At 48.7% G+C, this 19,365-nt stretch overlaps 1 protein-coding gene across 1 annotated transcript in view; it reads left to right on the forward strand.

The window, feature by feature from the left end:
* MROH2B (maestro heat like repeat family member 2B) overlaps positions 1-19,365 on the forward strand; it is a 96,400-nt gene that overhangs the window by 75,410 nt on the left and 1,625 nt on the right. The window contains exons 33-41 of the mRNA XM_063118171.1: positions 1,411-1,601; positions 2,294-2,431; positions 4,077-4,188; positions 6,732-6,878; positions 9,533-9,706; positions 13,639-13,794; positions 16,352-16,483; positions 17,668-17,770; positions 18,877-18,942. Of these exons, the coding sequence (XP_062974241.1) occupies positions 1,411-1,601; positions 2,294-2,431; positions 4,077-4,188; positions 6,732-6,878; positions 9,533-9,706; positions 13,639-13,794; positions 16,352-16,483; positions 17,668-17,770; positions 18,877-18,942 (1,219 nt within the window). The remainder of the gene's footprint in view (positions 1-1,410; positions 1,602-2,293; positions 2,432-4,076; positions 4,189-6,731; positions 6,879-9,532; positions 9,707-13,638; positions 13,795-16,351; positions 16,484-17,667; positions 17,771-18,876; positions 18,943-19,365) is intronic.

Below are 19,365 nucleotides of genomic sequence, written 5' to 3' on the forward strand. Positions count from 1 at the left end.
CAGACCCCTGGTCATCCTGGTTGCCCTCCTCTGAACCCGCTCCAGCTTGTCTGCATCAAATAGATGTTGCTGGGAATGATGGCAGCCCCTTCATACATTGAGTAGCCATCTTAAGATGGGACAAGAGGGCCCCTGCGTCAAAATATTGCAGTATATCCCCATCCACTACCAGGAGTGCTTCTGTTCAGGGTTCCAACCAAACTGGGCCTTGCAGGGGACAACCTGCAACCTGCGGTTTTTGTGAACCGCCCAGAGAGCTTTGGCTATTGGGCGGTATAAAAATGTAATAAATAAATAAATAAATAAAAACCAGAACAAAGTTTTGGGTTGGAGATGGACCCCATTTCAGGACCAGTGGTGGCATTGTCAGGGACCCAGTGGGGTTTGGTGTTCCAAGTTCACTTCTGAGCCTGGTGTGGGATGTTTGCCTGTCACTACCCAGAGTTCCCGTCTGCTTTGCTTGCTAGAGCAGCGTTCCTCAACCTAGTGCCCGTCAGATATTTTGGGACTAGTGCTCCCAGCATTCCTGACCATTGGCCACACTTGCTGGGTCTGATGGGAGTTGAAGTCCAAAACATCGGAGGGGGTAAGCAGGTTCGAGAAGGCGGTTAACAGAATGGCCTTCTCAATAGGTGGAGCCCACCTCAAAGAAAACCCCTCCAGATTTCTGCTTCCTCTGCATCAGGGTGGGGGCCGGATTCCAGTGGTGAGCAAGGAGAACAGCAAAAGGGGGGATGCAAAAAAATCCACAAACACCATATTGCAGCTTAAAGCTCTTACTGCCAGTAACGAAGCCGTGAGGTTTTCAGCCTATTAGAATGGGGAGGAAAATTGCTCAAAAGTCAGAAACCACCAATCAATTTATAGTTGTGGGGGAAGGAGGGGAAGGGAAGGGAAGGGAAGGGGGGCCCTACCCACCCTAGGGTAGGGTGACCCTATGAAAATGAGGACAGGGCTCCTGTATCTTTAACAGTTGCATAGAAAAGGGCATTTCAGCAGGTGTCATTGGTATGCAGGCAGCACCTGGTGAAGTTCCCTCTTCATCACAACAGTTAAAGCTGCAGGTGCCCTGCCCTCTTTTAAATCTGGTCACTCTAGTATAGCTCCTGCAGCTTTAACTGTTGTGATGAAGAGGGAATTTCACCAGGTGCTGCATCTATACAAATGACCCCTGCTGAAATTCCCTTTTCTATGCAACTGTTAAAGATACAGGAGCCCTGTCCTCCTTTCCATAGGGTCACCCTAGCATCTGGGGGGACCTCAGAGGGCCAGTTTTGGCCCTTGGGTTTGAGGGCTTGCACCTATGCGCTACATCTCTAACAGGGATAGGACTTTTTGAAAGAAAGTCTCTCTCTCTCTGTGTCTCTCTCTTCCTCCCTCTTTCTCTCAACCTCCTACTCCCTTTTTCAGGCCACTTGTGCCGTCTACGAAGTCCTGTCTGTGGTGAAAGTTGAGAAAGTCATTGAGGAGGAGTTCCCAGAGCTGTTTTGTGCCCTCCTGTGGCAGGTCAGCAAAACGCTGGGACAGAAGATGCCATTTCACGAGGGCCGCCGGAGGCTCTTCCTAAGAGAACAGCGTGTGTCTGAGGGCAACCCTTGCAGGTCAGCCTCCCTCACACAGAAACACACAAATGAACGGCGTGGAGCTGGTTTTCCTCGTTACAGAGGAAGTGTCTCTTCTTTAAAAGTCCGTTTGCCTCCACACAGAAGTTCACATACAGCAATTCATATAGTTTCTCTACAGGAATGATTTATTGCACGCTCGTGATTCCTCACTCACGGAAGTTTGCGGGTCCTTTTCATGACGTCATCAACCTCCGACGCCTCTTTTGCCGTTTTCAAGCGGGATTCCGCCATTTTATTAAAAAAACCAAATATGCTGTAATAAATCAAAATCTCGCAATAAAGCAGCGCCATCTGCTGGCAGTATAAATGAAACATATGGGAAGGAACTGGGGAAAACACGGGAGCGGGGGGAGTGCGTGTATTGTGCTTAGTGTTAAACCTGTGAAGACTCCGGACGACAAAGCCCGGTAAGGCTGTGGGACTTTTGCAAACTCTTGAGAAGCTCTAAGTCCCATCCCACAGCATCACCATGGCAGTGTTCTGTGCCCGGTTTGGAGCTCCCTCTTAGCCAGCCACACTTTCAGACCCCTTCTTTTAGATACCCTTCCAGGCAAAACAGTTCATTAGCTTAGGACTTGTCTAAGCTATTTGCCAGCTGTGCCTCTAGCGTTCCATTGGTTCTGTTCCTCTGGTATGGATGCTATTTCTGTGTCCTTCTCCTACGGCAGACTTTCTGTGGCAAGCCTGAAGGCTCTGGTGTTGAAGGTTACCTGTGACCCGTCACTAGCGGAAATTGGAGACGTGAATACCTGGGCTTTACTCAGGGATCCCAGAGCCCACCAGAAAGGTGTTTGTCTGCTGACCAGGTAAGCAGCTTATCAACTGCTACTAGTCTTAATGGATATTGGCTACTTCTAGGTTCAGAGTGAAGGTTGCATCAACTGGGATTGTTTAGCTTGGAAAAAAGGAGGCTAAGGGGAGACATGATAGAGGTGGACAAAATTATGCATGGTGTGGAGAATGTGGACAGGGAGACATTTTTCTCCCTCTCTCAAAATACTAGAACCCAAAGGGGTCATGCCATGAAGCTGATTGGTGGGACATCCAGGACAAATAATAGGAAGGACTTCTTCACACAGCACATAGTTAAATTATGGAACTCACTACCACAAGATGTAGTGATGGCCACCAATCTGGGTGGCTTCAAATGGAGGTTGGATAAATTCCTGGAGGCCAAGGCTATCCATGGCTACCAACCCTGATGGTTGTGTGCTATCTCCAGTATTCGAAGCAGTAAGCCTGGGTGCACCAGTTGCTGGGGAACCTGGGCGGGAGGGTGCTGTTGCACCAGGTCCTGCTTGTTCATCCCTGGCCGATGGCTGGTTGGCCACTGTGTGAACAGAGTGCTGGACTAGATGGACCCTTGGTCTGATCCAGCATCAGGGCTCTTCTTATGTTCAGAACCAGCTTGCAGCTGCCAGTTCATAATCTCTAAGGTATTGTGGGAATGAAATGTGGACTGAGGTGTCATCAATATGCGGATGATACCCAGATCTACCTTTCCTTTTCATCAAACTTTCCTTTCCTTTCATAGACCTTTGGTCTGAACCAGCAGGGCACTTCTGATGTTCTTATGTTCTTATGCTGGGGAGTAGGGATGTGCTCCGCTTCTCTTCGGTTCAGAGAAGCAGGAGCGAAGCGGCCTAATTCGCCTCCGGAAAAGGCGGAGGCGAAGAGAGTCAGGGGGGCTGCGGATCGAGGCGAAGAGGATCGCCTCAATCCGGAGCTTCGCCTGCAGGTAAGTGGGGGGGAGGGGGACTAATCTGGCGCTGCCAGCACCGCCATCCATGCAGCGGCAGCGGCAGCAGCACCAGGTAAGGGAGCAGGGAGGAGGGAAGCTTACCTTCTTCCGCCGCGGGCTTCAGTTGAGGCCCCGGTTGAAGCCAGAAGCCTCTTCCAACTTCAACCGGGGCCTCAATTGAAGCCCGCGACGGAGGAAGGTAAAGGGGCGGGGTGGGTGGGTGGGTGGCTTATCTTGCGCCGCCGCTGCCGCCTCCGTACATATAGTGACGGCGACGAAGCCAGATCTCGCTCTGCGGAGCAGAGCTGGAGACGGGCGGAGCGGCGCGAAGGGGATCGGGCCCGATCCAGATTTTTCCGGATCAGGCCACGAAGAGGATTGGGGGGTCCGTGCACACCCCTACTGGGGAGAAGGAACAACAGCACAAGAGGCCTCTTGCACCCATTTTTGTTTGCTTGCTTATTTATTATTACATTTACAATATATCCCACCTTTTTGCCTCTCGCAAAGAATCCAAGGCAACTCACGTGGTCCAACAACCCTGGTCCAAAGTCATCCGGTGAGCTTCATGGTCAAATGGAAACTAGAATTTGGGTCCCTCCAAGTCCCAGTTCAGCGCTCTAACCACTGCCCCACACCAGTCCTAGGGGACAGGCAGCTGTGGAGGTGGGTGTCTTTGGTGTCACACCGTCGTCCCTTTTCTCTTCCAGCCATTTGCTTCAGAATAGATGTCTTGGCCACGGGATCACGCAGACCATCCTCCCCTGGATGACTTCAGGGTCAAAGAAGCTTCAACTAACAGGAATCGCCTTCTTTACTGAGGTAAGACACGGTGACGGGAATGTTCCACTGGCATTTCAGAGAACTGTGTGATATCGTTGCGGAATGAATCTGTCTCAATCCATAGAAGAGAAAGACGACCTTCTAACATATGAGCCTTACCAGGTTTAAAGCTCTTTGGGGGAAGCCATTTTCCACAGTAGAGGCTGATGGCTCCAATGTCATTGGGGTGGATAATCCACTCCAGGTTTCAGTCAGAACTCTAAAGGAGCCCTTTTGCAACTCCCACTGATTCTCGGTGTGGGTCTACACTTCTGTTTATATCGATTTTTTGAGCCTTTGTAACATTGTAATTTGTATCGCTACCTTGCATACCGTTGCTCAGTAGCGTTACTTACCTTTTCTTGTAACGTTGTTGCAGAGCACACTGTTCCTTGCCCCGTCGTCTGTGTTACTTCTTCTCGTTTCTGTGATCCTTCCAATTCCCAGACTGTCCTTTCTCTGCACCTCCCACTTCCTTGTTTTTGTATTTTCCGCACCTCTCTAGCTAACATTCCTTTATGCTCATGCTCTTAATTTCAAATCTTTGTGGCAGGAGTTCTTCAGAGAGAGTGGTTTGTGGATTGTCGGAGTTGTCTGTCTCTTGAGGAAAGTGTAGGGATGCCTGGTGAACAGAATGTGTTAAATGTTTCTTATTTTTTAAACATTATTTCCGTGGCATTACATGCAACCTACCTCGGGTAAAAACTTTTTCTAAAAAAAAAAGGGTTTTATTAAAGGATGCCTATCTTCAAAAAGGGCAAAAAGGAGGAACCTGGGAACTACAGACCAGTCAGTCTGACATCCATCCCTGGGAAAATTCTGGAGCAGATTATAAAGAAGTCAATCTGTAAACACCTTGAAATCAATGCGGTGATCACTAGAAGCCAACATGGATTTGTCAGGAACAAGTCCTGTCAGACTAATTTGATCTCATTTTTTGATCGGGTAACCTCCCTTGTGGACTGTGGGAATGCTGTGGACGTCATATATCTTGACTTCAGCAAAGCTTTTGACAAAGTGCCCCATGATATTCTGATTAACAAACTAGCTAAAAGTGGGCTAGATGGAACAACTATTAGGTGGATCCACAGTTGGCTACAGAATCGGACTCAAAGAGTACTTATCAATGGAACCTTCTCAAACTGGGGAGAGGCAATGAGTGGGGTACCGCAGGGCTCAGTCCTGGGCCCAGTGCTCTTCAACATTTTTATTAATGATTGGATGAGGAGGTGCAGGGAACGCTTATCAAATTTGCAGATGACACAAAATTGGGTGGGATAGCTAATACCCTGTAAGACAGAAACAAACTTCAAAGTGATCTTGATAGGCTGGAGTGCTGGGCTGAAAACAACAGAATGAAATTTAATAGGGATAAATACCAAGTTCTACATTTAGGAAATAGAAACCAAAGGTACAGTTACAAGATGGGGGATACTTGGCTCAGCAATACTACAAACGAGAAGGATCTTGGAATTGTTGTAGATCGCAAGCTGAATAGGAGCCAACAGTGCGATAGGGCTGCAAGAAAGGCAAATGCTATTTTGGGCTGCATTAATAGAAGTATAGCTTCCAAATCACGTGAGGTCCTGGTTCCTCTCTATTCGGCCCTGGTTAGGCCTCATCTAGAGTATTGCATCCAGTTCTGGGCTCCACAATTCAAGAAGGATGCAGACAAGCTGGAGCGTGTTCAGAGGAGGGCAACCAGGATGATCAGGGATCTGGAAACAAAGCCCTATGAAGAGAGACTGAAAGAACTGGGCCTGTTTAGCCTGGAGAAGAGAAGATGGAGGGGAGACATGATAGCACTCTTCAAATACTTAAAAGGTTGTCACAGAGGAGGGCCAGGATCTCTTCTCGATCCTCCCAGAGTGCAGGACACAGAATAACGGGCTCAAGTTACAGGAAGCCAGATTCCAGCTGGACATCAGGAAAAACTTCCTGACTGTTAGAGCAGTACGACAATGGAACCAGTTACCTAGGGAGGTTGTGGGTTCTCCCACATGAGAGGCCTTCAAGAGGCAGCTGGACTACCATCTGTCAGGGATGCTTTAGGGTGGATTCCTGCATTGAGTAGGGGGTTGGACTCGATGGCCTTGATCATCTGAGCCATGATCGAATGGACCTCTGGAATTTTTGTTAGCACCACGAGGGGATCTCCTGATGAGACCAAATGATATATGTCTCCTCTTCTTCCCAGTTTAATCTGAAGAAATAAAAAATAGCGCCGCATGAGCAGCAGATAAGAAAGCAATAACAATGCTAACCAACTTGGAAGGTTATTGTGAGAGTTAAATGGAGGAGGATCATGTAAACCACGATTTTGATGATGATGGACGTTTCAGATTTGTCATGGCTCAACAGAATTTATAGAAGTGGAAGTGTCTGTCTTCCTGAGTTCCCCTTGGTTGGGTAGAACCATCGGCCCATTTCCTGTATTATAAGCTATGTTGCTGTCACTTCACTCCCATATGGTAAGGAGACTGAGTTTTAGACATACGAAATCCAATTGTACATATAACAATGAATGCATTGAATTGCTGCAGGTGATTCATGATCCCATGTTCGGGGAGAGGGAGCAGCTGAAATCTTTCCTTCCTATCCTGATGGAGAGAGCAGGAGACCAGCACCATGGCATCCGGCAGATGGCAATAAAAGCCCTTGGGAACGTTCTCCTCGCGGCTCCTGACAAGGTCAGACCTCGCTCATTAAACCTGATGCTGAAGAATGTGCGTGGAATATGCTGAAGACTAGGGCTGTGCTCCGCTTCTCCTGGGACCGGAGAAGCAGAAGCGGATCGGGGGGCTTCGCCTCCCCTTATGGCAGAGGCGAAGAGGATCGGGGGATCAGCGGAGTGTCGCGGAGTGGATCGAGGTGAAGGCAGATCCTTCGCCTCGATCCAGAGCTCCGCAAAAAAGGTAAGGGGGGTTTACTTGGCCGCCGCCACCTGTGCAGCAACAGCGGCAGAGCCAGGTAAGGGGGCAAGGGGGAGGGGGCTCTTATCTGCATCCAGCTGCGGCCCCGCAGCTGCTTCAACTGGCCCTGCCGCCGCCACCGCCACCCGTGCAGCAACAGCGGCAGAGCCAGGTAAGGGGGCAAGGGGGAGGGGCTCTTATCTGCATCCAGCTGCGGCCCCGCAGCTGCTTCAACTGAGCCCGAGGACTCCTGTTCAAGTCCTCGGGCTCAGTTGAAGCAGCTGCGGTACCGCGGACAGACGCAGGTAAGGGGGAGGAAGGGGGGTTTACCTGGCCCTGCTGCCGCCGCCTGTGCAGCGACAGTAGCAGAGCCAGGTAAGGGGGAGGGGGGGTCTTACCTGCGTCCATCGTGGCCCATCGCCGGCTTCACTAGAGCTCGCGGCTCAACCCGGAAGTGTAGGCCGCAAGCGGGGCCTACAGTTCCTGGTTGAGCTGTGGGCTCTAGTGAAGCTGGCAGCAGGCCAGGACGGAAGCAAGTAAGGGGGAGGAGGGAGGGGGCCTTACCTGGCGCCGCCCCCCGCTGCTACAGAGCTCCGATTCAGAGCCGGTGCTCCGCAGCGGAGTGGAGCAGACCCTAAGCAGATCAAGGCGGAGCGGGCCCGATCCACAATTTGCGGATCAGGAGCGGGGCGGAGCGGGGGGTCCGTACACAGCCCTACTGAAGACCCTCCACGTTCAATTCAGTGGACTAGGTGGCAGCCACTGAAAGCCTCCGGGCCAAAATCAGCCCTGGAAGACTTCCGTGGCCCTCCAGTTGCTGAACAACTGGCAAGAAGGATATGTATTGTGAACCTGGTGTTGACAACGGGATATGCTGTTCATTGACTTTGCAGAATGGAGTAGGCCCAGTTCTACCATCTCCTCCTCCAAGTGGCCACCCTGTAAAACTAGTTGCCGACCAGAGCAGGTTACCAACTCTACGGCTCAGTTCAGACAAAACTCCACTTAAGAGTAGGGTTTGTAAGGGGTATATTTACCATACAACATGTCCTGTGGAGTTGAGTAAGTCAACGTGACATTTGATTGACAGTTCCTCCCCCCTCTCTCCTCCCCCCCTCAGTCCTCCTGATGGTATCCCATCAGCCATTGCTGCAAAAAAACAAAAAAAAACCAATACCGGCAGCTCTCCTAGAGCAGCCCTCACTCCTTTGTAGCCACTGGGGAAAATCAACTCAACACAACAGAAAACTCCACAGAGCCCTCCACACCACACACAACACAATGGTTGTGCAGGAATTCTCCTCTGCTCAGCGTGGATGTTCAGCGTGGAGTTTTCTCTCCAGATTTCTCAACGGTGGTGTAAAAACTCCACCGTGGAGTTCTAAAACCACCCTTGAGAAGTGTGTTGTCTGAACTGAGCCTACCTCTGTGAGGCAAGACAGACAGCAATCTACAATCCCCCACAGAAGCTGGCACATTAACTCTTACAGTTACTTCTCTAGTTACAGGCACACTTTAAGTCTAAATGACATTTCCAGCTGAGAAAAGGCTTTACTGCTGGTGGTCTCTGAAAATTAAAGGACTCTAGCTTAAACTACTCTGTGACATGAATAGGAATCAATCTTTCTCTCTCTCTCTGTCTCTCTCTCTCTCTCTCATGTGGGTACGTGTGTAAGATGGGGATGTTCATCTCTGGGGCTCATTGGACTTCTTGCTTTTGCAAGCCTCGCCTCGTGGTTTCCGCAAGTTCCAGGGGGTCTCAACGCATATTTTTTTGGTCTCAGCCGTGATTTTCACAAATAGACACTTGCACAAATTACGGCTGCAAATTTCACCAATGTGCATAATTTGCACTCATTTTGGCTGTAGATAGATTACACACATTCGCATAATTTGCACAAATGCCAGCCGTAAATCATGCTCATTTGCTCGACGTGCACACATTTTGGCTACAAATGGCGCAAATTTGCCTCAGATGCACGAATTAGGGTTGCAATTTGCACAAATGATGGAGCCAAAATTTGCACAAATGTTTTTTTTTATGGAAAACAACAACTACAGAAATTTTGCCAGCTGGCCCGACACGTTGCGCACTAAGTTGGGCCAGCTGGCAGAAGACAGAGCAGAGACCGGGGGGGGGGGGGCAGGCAAGTCAACAAAAGCCCCCAACCGAATTCCTCCAAAATCCCTAGCATAAGACCATTCCATCATGTCAGTTTCCACTTGCAGTCTGAAATGTTACAAGCCAGACGTGGACCGTTGCCTCTGTGAGAACGAACCCTTCCGCTAGAGACAGGCGATAGTCTTCTAAGCAAGTGGAAGACGCTCATACCGCAGCGTCAGCAGCACCTTTCTCCAACCACTTTCAGCTCTTTGAAAAAGACTGTTTCTCTGCCTCCAGCGTCACAGGTGCTTCTCCTGTGTCCTTCCAGGTGAAAGAGAAGAAGAAGGCCATCGCGGCTATTTTCCTTGGTGCTTTGTACGACGCCCACATAGCGCTAGAGGGTCTCACCATGCTTGCTCAGGTTTTTCCTTTCCTGAAGGGGAAGGACGTGGGGTTCCTCTTCAACGACATCTCCATGAAGACCATCACTTACCTGGCTGATGTAAGCTAACAAGAGAAATCCCTCCCTGCAAACTGTCTAGTTCATGGGTTCTCAACAAGGGGGGAATTCCCCCCCGGGGGGGAATTTTAGGGTTCCGGAGGGGGGAGGGAATTGGGACCACTATTCAGCAAAGTATGATGTCCTGTAGATTATGTCTACAGAACTGGGCATGTTTAGCCTGGAGAAGAGAAGATTGAGGGGAGACATAGAGTCATAGAATCATAGAATAGCAGAGTTGGAAGGGGCCTACAAGGCCATCGAGTCCAACCCCCTGCTCAATACAGGAATCCACCCTAAAGCATCCCTGACAGATGGTTGTCCAGCTGCCTCTTGAAGGCCTCTAGTGTGGGAGAGGCCACAACCTCCCTAGGTAACTGATTCCATTGTCGTACCGCTCTAGCAGTCAGGAAGTTTTTCCTGCTGTCCAGCCGGAATCTGGCTTCCTGTAACTTGAGCCCGTTATTCCGTGTCCTGCACTCTGGGAGGATCGAGAAGAGATCCTGGCCCTCTTCTGAGTGACAACCTTTTAAGTATTTGAAGAGTGCTATCATGTCTCCCCTCAATCTTCTCTTCTCCAGGCTAAACATGCCCAGTTCTTTCAGATAGATGGGGCAGCCTTTGAAGACGGTTCAGAAGCTGCAGCTTGTGCAAAATGCGGCGGCCAGATTGATAGCTGGAACAGGGAGGTTTGAGCATATAACACCGATTCATATAACACGTATAAGCAGCCCGCTTGCATTGGCTGCCTATACGTTTCCGAGCCCAATTCAAGGTGCTGGTTTTAACCTATAAAGCCCTACATGGCTTGGGACCACAATACCTGATGGAACGCCTCTCCCGACATGAACCTACCTGTACACTGCGCTCAACATCTAAGGTCCTCCTCCGAATGCCTACTCCGAGGGAAGCTCAGAGGATGGCAACAAGAGAGGGGGCCTTTTTGGTGGTGGCCCCTTGACTGTGGAATGATCTCCCTGATGAGGCTCGCCTGGCGCCAACGCTGTTATCTTTCAGGCACCAAGTTAAGACTTTTCTCTTCTCCCAGGCATTTAACAGCATTTAACAACGCTAAGTTTGTTTTTAACAGACCCCAGAACTGTTGTTTTTAAATGGATACTGTTGTTTTTATACTGTTGTTTTTATGTTTCTGGTGGTTTTTAAATTTTGTATCCTTTTTAATGTTTACTGTTTTTAACTTTTGTAAACCACCCAGAGAGCTTCGGCTATGGGGCGGTATATAAATGTAATAAATAAATAAATAAATAAATAACCTCTTGCAATGCCCTATATATACATCCCCTAGACATGTATATGTGGGGCTCGCAAAAGCAAGAAGTTGATTACATTCTTTGTTATCTTTCTGACTGATCTTATCTTGAGGAATTATAGAATCATAGAACAGTAGAGGTGGAAGGGGCCTCTAAGGCCGTCAAGTCCAACCCCCTGCTCAATGCAGGAATCCACCCTAAAGCATCCCTGACAGAGGGTTGTCCAGCTGTATATTGCTGGCTGGCAATAATGTATTTATTACTGATCTGGTTGCAAAATTCTCCTTAGCTGCAAGTAAGTTGAGAGCTAGGCACCAAGATTCCCAATGGAGAGCCGGAGATTTCGTTCCTGTATATGTACTGTGCTAGTTCCCCACTCGCGAGTTCTTAATGTATATTAATTTGATTTTTTATCTTTATATTCCATTTGTGTTCATTATTTTTTATTTTACTTTAAATTATCCATTTTGAACTTATTTATTTTAGCTCATCTTTTTACTTGTTTCTATTATGTCGAATTGTGATGGCTTATCGCTTTTAGCAATAAAGATTTCATTCGTTCATTCACTAGCAAGTCAGGGAGAAGATGGGGCTACAAGGGTTCTCCCTGACCTCCTAGCTTTCTATGTGCAACTTCGATCAAACCACCTCATCTGCTGTTTGTGAACTCCAAGGCCATCGCTAGACCTAAGGTTTATCCCTGGATCGTCCAGGGGTCAAACCTGTTCACCTAGGTGACACACAGGGGATCCAGTGCTCAGGCAGGGGCGAACCCTGGATGATCCCAGGATAAACCTTAGGTCTAGCTGTGGCCTAAGCCTCCATGTTGCCAGTCAAAATTTATCTCTGCAGGCAGTGGGGTTTAAGTGCAATTTCTAATATGAGGTATGTCACAATGTAAGAGCTGTTCTGCTGAATCAGACCAACAACGTACCCATAGGAAGCCCATAAGCAGGATATGAGTGCTACAGCACCCTCCCACCCATGTTCCCCAGTGACTGATATTCAGTAACTAATCCTGGAGGTAGCAAAAAGCCATTGTGACTAGTAGCAGTTGATAGCCCTATTCCCCATAGATTTATCTAACCCCCTTTTAAAGCCATCTTAGCCAACACCATATCAAGATCGATGCCATGCCAACGTCACAGCCCATGAGTTGTAGCGGTTAGAGTGTTGGACTGGGATTTGGGAGATCCAGGTTCTAGTCCCCGTTTGAGCCATGGAAGCTCAGTGGGTGACTTTGGACCATCACTGCCTATTTATTTGTTTATTTATTTATTACATTTCTATACCGCCCAATAGCCGGAGCTCTCTGGGCGGTTCACAAAAATTAAAAACATTCAAAGTATAAAACAACAGTATAAAACCATAATAATAAAATACAGTATAAAAGCTCAACCAGATAAAAAGAGCAGCAATGCAAAATTACGAATTTAAAACACCAAGTTAAAATTTATTTATAGACTGTTAAAATGCTGGGAGAATAAAAAGGTCTTCACCTGGCGTCTAAAAGCATATCATGTAGGTGCCAAGCGAACCTCCTTAGGGAGCTCATTCCACAGCCGGGGTGCCACAGCAGAGAAGGCCCTCCTCCTGGTAGCCACCTGCCTCACTTCCTTTGGCAGGGGCTCACGGAGAAGGACCCCTGAGGATGACGTTAGGGTCCAGGCAGGTACATACGGGAGGAGGCGTTCCTTCAGATAGCCTGTCCCCAAGCCATTTAGGGCTTTAAATGTTAATACCAGCACTTTGAATCGGGCCCGGACCTGGACTGGCAGCCAATGAAGTTGTAAAAGGATTGGCGTAATGTGATCTCGCCGGCCAGTCCCTGTTAGTAACCGTGTGCCCTGTTTTGTACCAGCTGAAGCTTCCGGACCATTTTCAAAGGCAGCCCCACGTATAACGTATTGCAGTAATCCAAACGAGAGGTTATCAGAGCATGGATCACTGTACTAGGCTATCTCTGTCCAGATAAGGGTGCAGCTGGTATATCAGCCTAAGCTGATAAAAGGTGCTCTTTGCCACTGAGTTCACCTGTGCCTCCAGTGACAGTTCTGGATCCAAGAGCACCCCCAAACTATGGACCTGATCCTTTAGGGAGAGTGTGACCCCGTCCAGGACAGGGCAAACATCAGCCTATCAGCCTATCCTACCTCACAGGGTTGTTATGAGGATAAAATGGAGAGGAGGAGATTACATGAGCCATCTGGGGTTCTTTGCAAGAGGAAAAAAGGTGGATGTAGATGTAATAATAAATAAATGATATATATTCAACGCCATTTTCAGGCTAAGCGGCCTTTTCTACAGTATTATTACAAACCCATCTGTATCATAAGAACCTAAGAAGAGCCCTGATGCTGGATCAGACCAAGGGTCCATCTAGTCCAGTACTCTGTTCACACAGGGGCCAACCAGCCGTCGGCCAGGGATGAACAAGCAGGACATGGTGCAACAGCACCATCCCACCCATCTTCCCCAGCAAATGGTGCACACAGGCTTACTGCCTCGAATACTGGAGACAGCACACAACCATCAGGGCTAGTAGCCATGGATAGCCTTCACCTCCAGGAATCTATCCAACCCCCTTTTAAAGCCATCCAGATTGGTGGCCATCACTACATCATGCATCTCCGTTGTCTGTTTATTTGGGGTTCTTTTCCATAGGACAATTCCGAGCTTCGCGGAGCTGCACTGCGTCTCTTTGGCATCCTGGCTGGTTGGACAACGTTCAGATACAAAGCCTTTTTCGGTGAGCAAGTCAAGAAGAATTTGGTGCCACTTCTCATTCATCAACATGACCCCAGTCCCAAAGTGTCTGAGGTAAGTCCCAGAACTGATTTCCTACTCGGTGGTCCCACAAAACCACAGGAATGGGACCACCCCTTGGCTGGGCATCCCTTCTCTCCTAGAGGACCACATCTCTCTCCATCACGTAGATGACCCATCCCTTGTTCAGCGCTGGACCCTGCTCCTTGCACATTCATAGAATCATAGAATAGCAGAGCTGGAAGGGGCCTACAAGGCCATCGAGTCCAACCCTCTGCTCAATGCAGGAATCCACCCAAAAGCATCCCTGACAGATGGTTGTCCAACTGCCTCTTGAAGGCCTCTAGTGTGGGAGAGCCCACCACCTCACCAGGCAACTGATTCCATTGTTGTACTGCTCTAACAGTCAGGAAGTTTTTCCTGATGTCCAGCTGGAATCTGGCTTCCTTTAACTTGAGCCGATTAACTGTTGGCGCATAATGCTGGTTAAACTAGAGAAGTTTGAAGGGTTCGTTCATTCTTTGCGAATTCCACTGACCAGATCTCAACCCGCTAGACCAGAGTTAGGCAACCTTTTGGGGCCATGAACATGTTTGGCAATATGAAAAATCTGTCCTGGGGCTTCTCTATACACTCTATATACCCTGTCGCGGCTGCGCCATTGCGCCCCGTTGTTTATATGATGCAGCCACCGACTCGCAGTCACGTCGGGCTTTTCCTCGTGAAACTGTGCTGTTCCCAAGTGTTGTTTTCCCATGAGTTTTTCCATTGCTCTGATGTCACCATAGTCATTTCTTCATCTATCATCGGTTCAGGTTAAGAAAGTGGGCGTAGCTCGGGGCAGATCCCAGTGCAAGCTAAGTGTGGGAATGCAGGGCAGCAGGCAAGGGATGGGGCTGACAAGCCTAGGAACAGCCGCCCTGACAATGTTAAACTCCAGGGAATGAAAGCAAGGGGATTTATGACATATGAAGCAGAAATTAACAAACCGTAGTAGCGCATCTGCACTGCTACAGGTTTTCAAAGTTGCGCAGAGTGGCCAGAAAAGAAACAAAAACGGTTTTCTCCGTTTTATTTATGTATTTATTTATTTATTACATTTATATACCGCCCCATAGCCGAAGCTCTCTGGTCGGTTTACAAAAGTTAAAAACAGTAAACATTTAAGAAGCATACAAAATTTTAAAACCATCAGAAACATAAAAACGACAGTATCCATCCGTTTTCCAGTCCCTCGATCTTTGCTCTCGATTCCCGCCTTCTGACAATGGTGCTGCGATTTCCCCTGCCCGGAAGCCTGCGCTCACTCCTGCCATGCACCTGCGTTGATTCTGCTTCGCAGCGGCGCTGCTGCGGGGTTTGAGGAGAATCAGGTAGCGAAGCAGGGTGGTATAGATGCCCCTCTGGGCATCACTACAAAATGGGAGGGCTAGTGACCGGGGAGGCATGGCCAAGAATAAATTATAAGTGTATAAATTAGAGTCCTTTGAAACCTAGAGTTTTCAGCAGCAACAGAAACCTATTTCACAGCAATTCCAGCAGCTGGTAAAAAAAAAATATGTTAATTTTTTAAAAGTGCAAGGGCTATTGCACCTCGGTGTGCAACATCAAAGGTGTCCAAGGGGACATCTGTGCCCCTAGTTACCATGTTGCCTAACTCTGTCCTAGACTAGTGATCCTTTGGTCTGATCCAGCTTGGCTCTTATGGTTATGTTTTTCCGTTCAGTGCAGCACAGTTCAATGCACACTCAGCCTGTGTCTTGTTGGAAGGGGCCTATAAGGCCATCAAGTCCAACCCCCTGCTCAGTGCAAGAATCCACTCTAAAGCGTACCTGACAGGTGGCTGTCCAGCTGCTTCTTGAAGGCCTCTAGTGTGGGAGAGCCCACAACCTCCCTAGGTAACTGCTTCCATTGTCGTACTGCTCTAACAGTCAGGATGTTTTTCCTGATGTCCAGCTGGAATGTGGCTTCCTGTAACTTAGAATCATAGAATAGTAGAGTTGGAAGGGGCCTCTAAGGCCATCGAGTCCAACCCCCTGCTCAATGCAGGAATCCACCCTAAAGCATCCCTGACAGATGGCTGTCCAGCTGCCTCTTGACTGCCTCCAGTGTGGGACAGCCCTTGGATGCATTGCACCCCTGGATTCTAAGCAATCCTCTTATTCAGCACTCTTAAAATTAGGCATTGAGGATCCACACTGGGGAAGAGCAGGTACTCCAAGGTTCTGGGCCCGGATGGACACTGGGAATTCTCGAGATCCCCAACAAGAGCTAGCAGCAGTTTTTTCTTACTGGAGAGGAGAACTTTGAAATCTGTCATTTCTTGGGATATGGTTGGATGCGTGGATAGCTGGAGAGGTGATCGTGTAAATTAAAGGGATTTTTATCTTTTAATTCCTGCAATTATTTCACTGCCCGGCTTCTCAATTCTCTGCAACAGAGAATTAAAACGGTGTTTGTAAACCGCCCAGAGAGCTTCGGCTATAGGGTGGGATGTAAATAATAATAATAATAATAATAATAATAATAATAATAATAATAATAGCAACAACAACAACAACAACCTTCTGATACGTTCCGAAACAGCGCCGTTTTCTTTTCTTTTTCTCAGGCGTGCAGAGCTGCCTTTCTGCAGTCGGTGAGGTTTTTGGCAAAGAAGAAACTGAGGGTCCATATTGAAGAACTGTACCGTTCCACCAGCCTGAGCCTCCCAAATCTGCACATGCACCTGTGCAGGCAGCTGGTGAGAGAGCAGGGCTGTGGGGCGGGGGCTTGAATGAGCAGGCGCCAAGTGCAGCATCATTGCGGCCGAAGGAGAGTGGAAGAGGAAGGGCTGTAGATGATTGGCTAGACCGCGGCCGGCCTGGCCGCGAAGTCATCATCGAACCTCCGATGGCCTTGCCAACTGTACATCGAGATTGGCAGCCCATGCCAACCACCGTTGTTCGCACAGAATGAAAAGGCACATTGGCTAAAGTGGAAGGAGATAATGGTGCTCCACCCGGTCGTGGCCGCCTGCCCCAATTTGGCTCTGTCCAGATGTGTCGGATTTCAACCCCCTTATCCCAAGACAGCATGGCCGTGGGCCATAACATAGGAAGGGCTGTGCTGGATCAGTCCCAAGGCCTGTCTGTTCCAGCCATTGGCCATGCTGACTGGGGATGTTGGGAGTTGTAGTTGGGAGTTGGGAGTTGATGAATTGATCTGAAAGAATCATAGAATAGTAGAGTTGGAAGGGGCCTACAAGGCCATTGAGTCCAACCCCCTGCTCAATGCCGGAATCCACCCTAAAGCATCCCTGACAGATGGTTGTCCAGCGGCCTCTTGAAGGCCTCTAGGGTGGGAGAGACCACCACCTCCATAGGTCATTGGTTCCATTGTCGCACTGCTCTAACAGTCAGGAAGCTCAAACATCTAAGGTCCTCCTCCAGGTTCCTACTATGAGGGAGGCTCAGAAGATGTCAACAAGGGATAGGGCCCTCTCTGTGGTGGCCCCCCTATTAGGGAATGATTTCACCCACAAGGCCCACCTGGCACCAACATTGCTATCTTTTTGGCGCCAGCTCAAGACTTTTCTCTTTTCCCAGGCATTTAGCAGCATGTGGTGAGATTTTAATCAATCCCAGCTCTGTGTTTTTAGGTATGGCTGATAGCTCAAAGGTGGTTTTAGATGTATGTTGCCTTTGTGTATATTGTCTGTTGTATGTTTTTATGTTTTTAAATTTTGTATATGTTTTATAATGTTTTAATCTTTAGTAAACTGCCCAGAGAGCTTTGGCTTTAGGGTGGTATAGAAATGCAATAAATGATGGAGGAGGAGGAGGAGGAGGAGGAGGAGGAGGAGGAGGAGGAGGAGGAGGAGGAGGAGGAGGAGGATTGATGATACCCCAGAAAACTCAACTGAGTCTTACGGTTGCTACGTTTTAGGTTAATATCAACCCAGAGATGAAAGCAGAGCTGCTGAACAAGGCAGTGACGTATTTCCAAAGCAGCTGTGAAGAGATCCGAACAAGAGCTCTTGAATTATCAGGTAGGAGGCAAAGGAGTGGTGGTGAGGAGACGTGTGAGCCACAAGGAAGTTTCAGAGCTTCCAAAAGATGTTTTCAAAAATAAGGACTTCTGGCCCGAAACGTTTCAGCAGCTCCTCACCCATGTCTCTGACCCAGGTCATAGAATCATAGAATCATAGAATAGCAGAGTTGGAAGGGGCCTACAAGGCCATCGAGTCCAACCCCCTGCTCAATGTAGGAATCCACCCTAAAGCATCCCTGACAGATGGTTGTCCAGCTGCCTCTTGTCCAGCTGTCCCAAGGAGGAGAACATTATAATTATTTCCAGTGGAGTAGCCATGTTAGTCTGTTGCAGCAAAAACAACTAATAGCCTTGTGGTATCCCTAAGTCTGCAATTTGAGGTTAACACTTCCAGCAGGTGGGCATTGTGGGGAAGCAGATTTCAGCTAAACATTAGGAGAAAGTCTCCAATGGGAGGTGGGAGGTGGTGGGTTCTCCTTTGCTGGAGGCATTCAAGCAGAGGTCCTGGTGGCCTTCTGTCAGGGATGCTGTAGCTGCCCTGCAGAGCAAAGCCTGCCTTGAGCAGGGGTGGGGTTGGACTAGATGAGGTCTGAGGTCCCTTCCAAATCTAGGATTCAATGAACCGGGCAGTGTCCATAAAGGCTTATGACAGGATAGATTTGTCAGTCTTTAAGCAGCGGAGGCTGGTGGCTCCTATGTCAGTGGGATGGTGAATCCACTCCAGGTTTCAGTTGGATCCAGCCAGAACTCTAAAGGAGCTTTCCAAGGTGCAAAGCAGTGTGATGGGCTGTGAAGCACCTTAGATCGCTTCTTTAGAGTTCTGACTAGTTCCGACTGAAACTCAGCAGATGCACCACCCACCTGGCATCAGAGCCACCAGCCTACACTGGCTTCACGGTACCACCACATTCTTTAAAGTTGTGATAGTTGTCTGCACAGCAAGCAGGAATGTCCTGACTTCCCCAGCCTCAGTGCTTTGCAAATGTTTTGAAGCGGGGCCCTTCTGTAAACTTACACATGAGTAAATATCCCCCCACCTCACCCTGTGACACTCCACCATCTAAACACTCTGGCCTTTCCTTGCTTAACGCGTCTTTTCTTCAGGAATAATTCTGGAAAGCATGCAGATTGCAGACCTCGATGAAGCCACGCGTCAACTTCTGCTGACCTGTAAGTAACAAAAATGCACCTCTATACTGTTTCCGAGGAGAGCAGCAGCTCTGGCCGTTTGACCGAGCAAAATGACGTCTTCCTCTTCCTCCCCTCGTCCCGCCACCAAGCTGGGTTTTAACGGCACAAGTAGAGAACTGGCCAGAAAATGGGCACGGACTCGAGTTTCTGGGCCTCTTCACACATAAGGCTCAGAGCAGCTTCGTCACACAAATATAAAAATCTGCGCCAGCCGCAAGGCTCACCTGCACGACAAGTGCCTCTCCTCCACTTTCTCTCAAGCATGAGCAAAAAGCTCAAAAACAGGTTTTTTTGCCTCATGGGCACAAATGCTCTTTGCGATATGGGAATGACTGGGAGCACACCAGTTCCCCTCGTAGAAGGACCAGTGTGAGTGGTCAACAGGGTCACGCAGTTGCTAAG

Source organism: Elgaria multicarinata, chromosome 2 (assembly GCF_023053635.1).
Source record: "Elgaria multicarinata webbii isolate HBS135686 ecotype San Diego chromosome 2, rElgMul1.1.pri, whole genome shotgun sequence".
Lineage (NCBI taxonomy): Eukaryota > Metazoa > Chordata > Lepidosauria > Squamata > Anguidae > Elgaria > Elgaria multicarinata.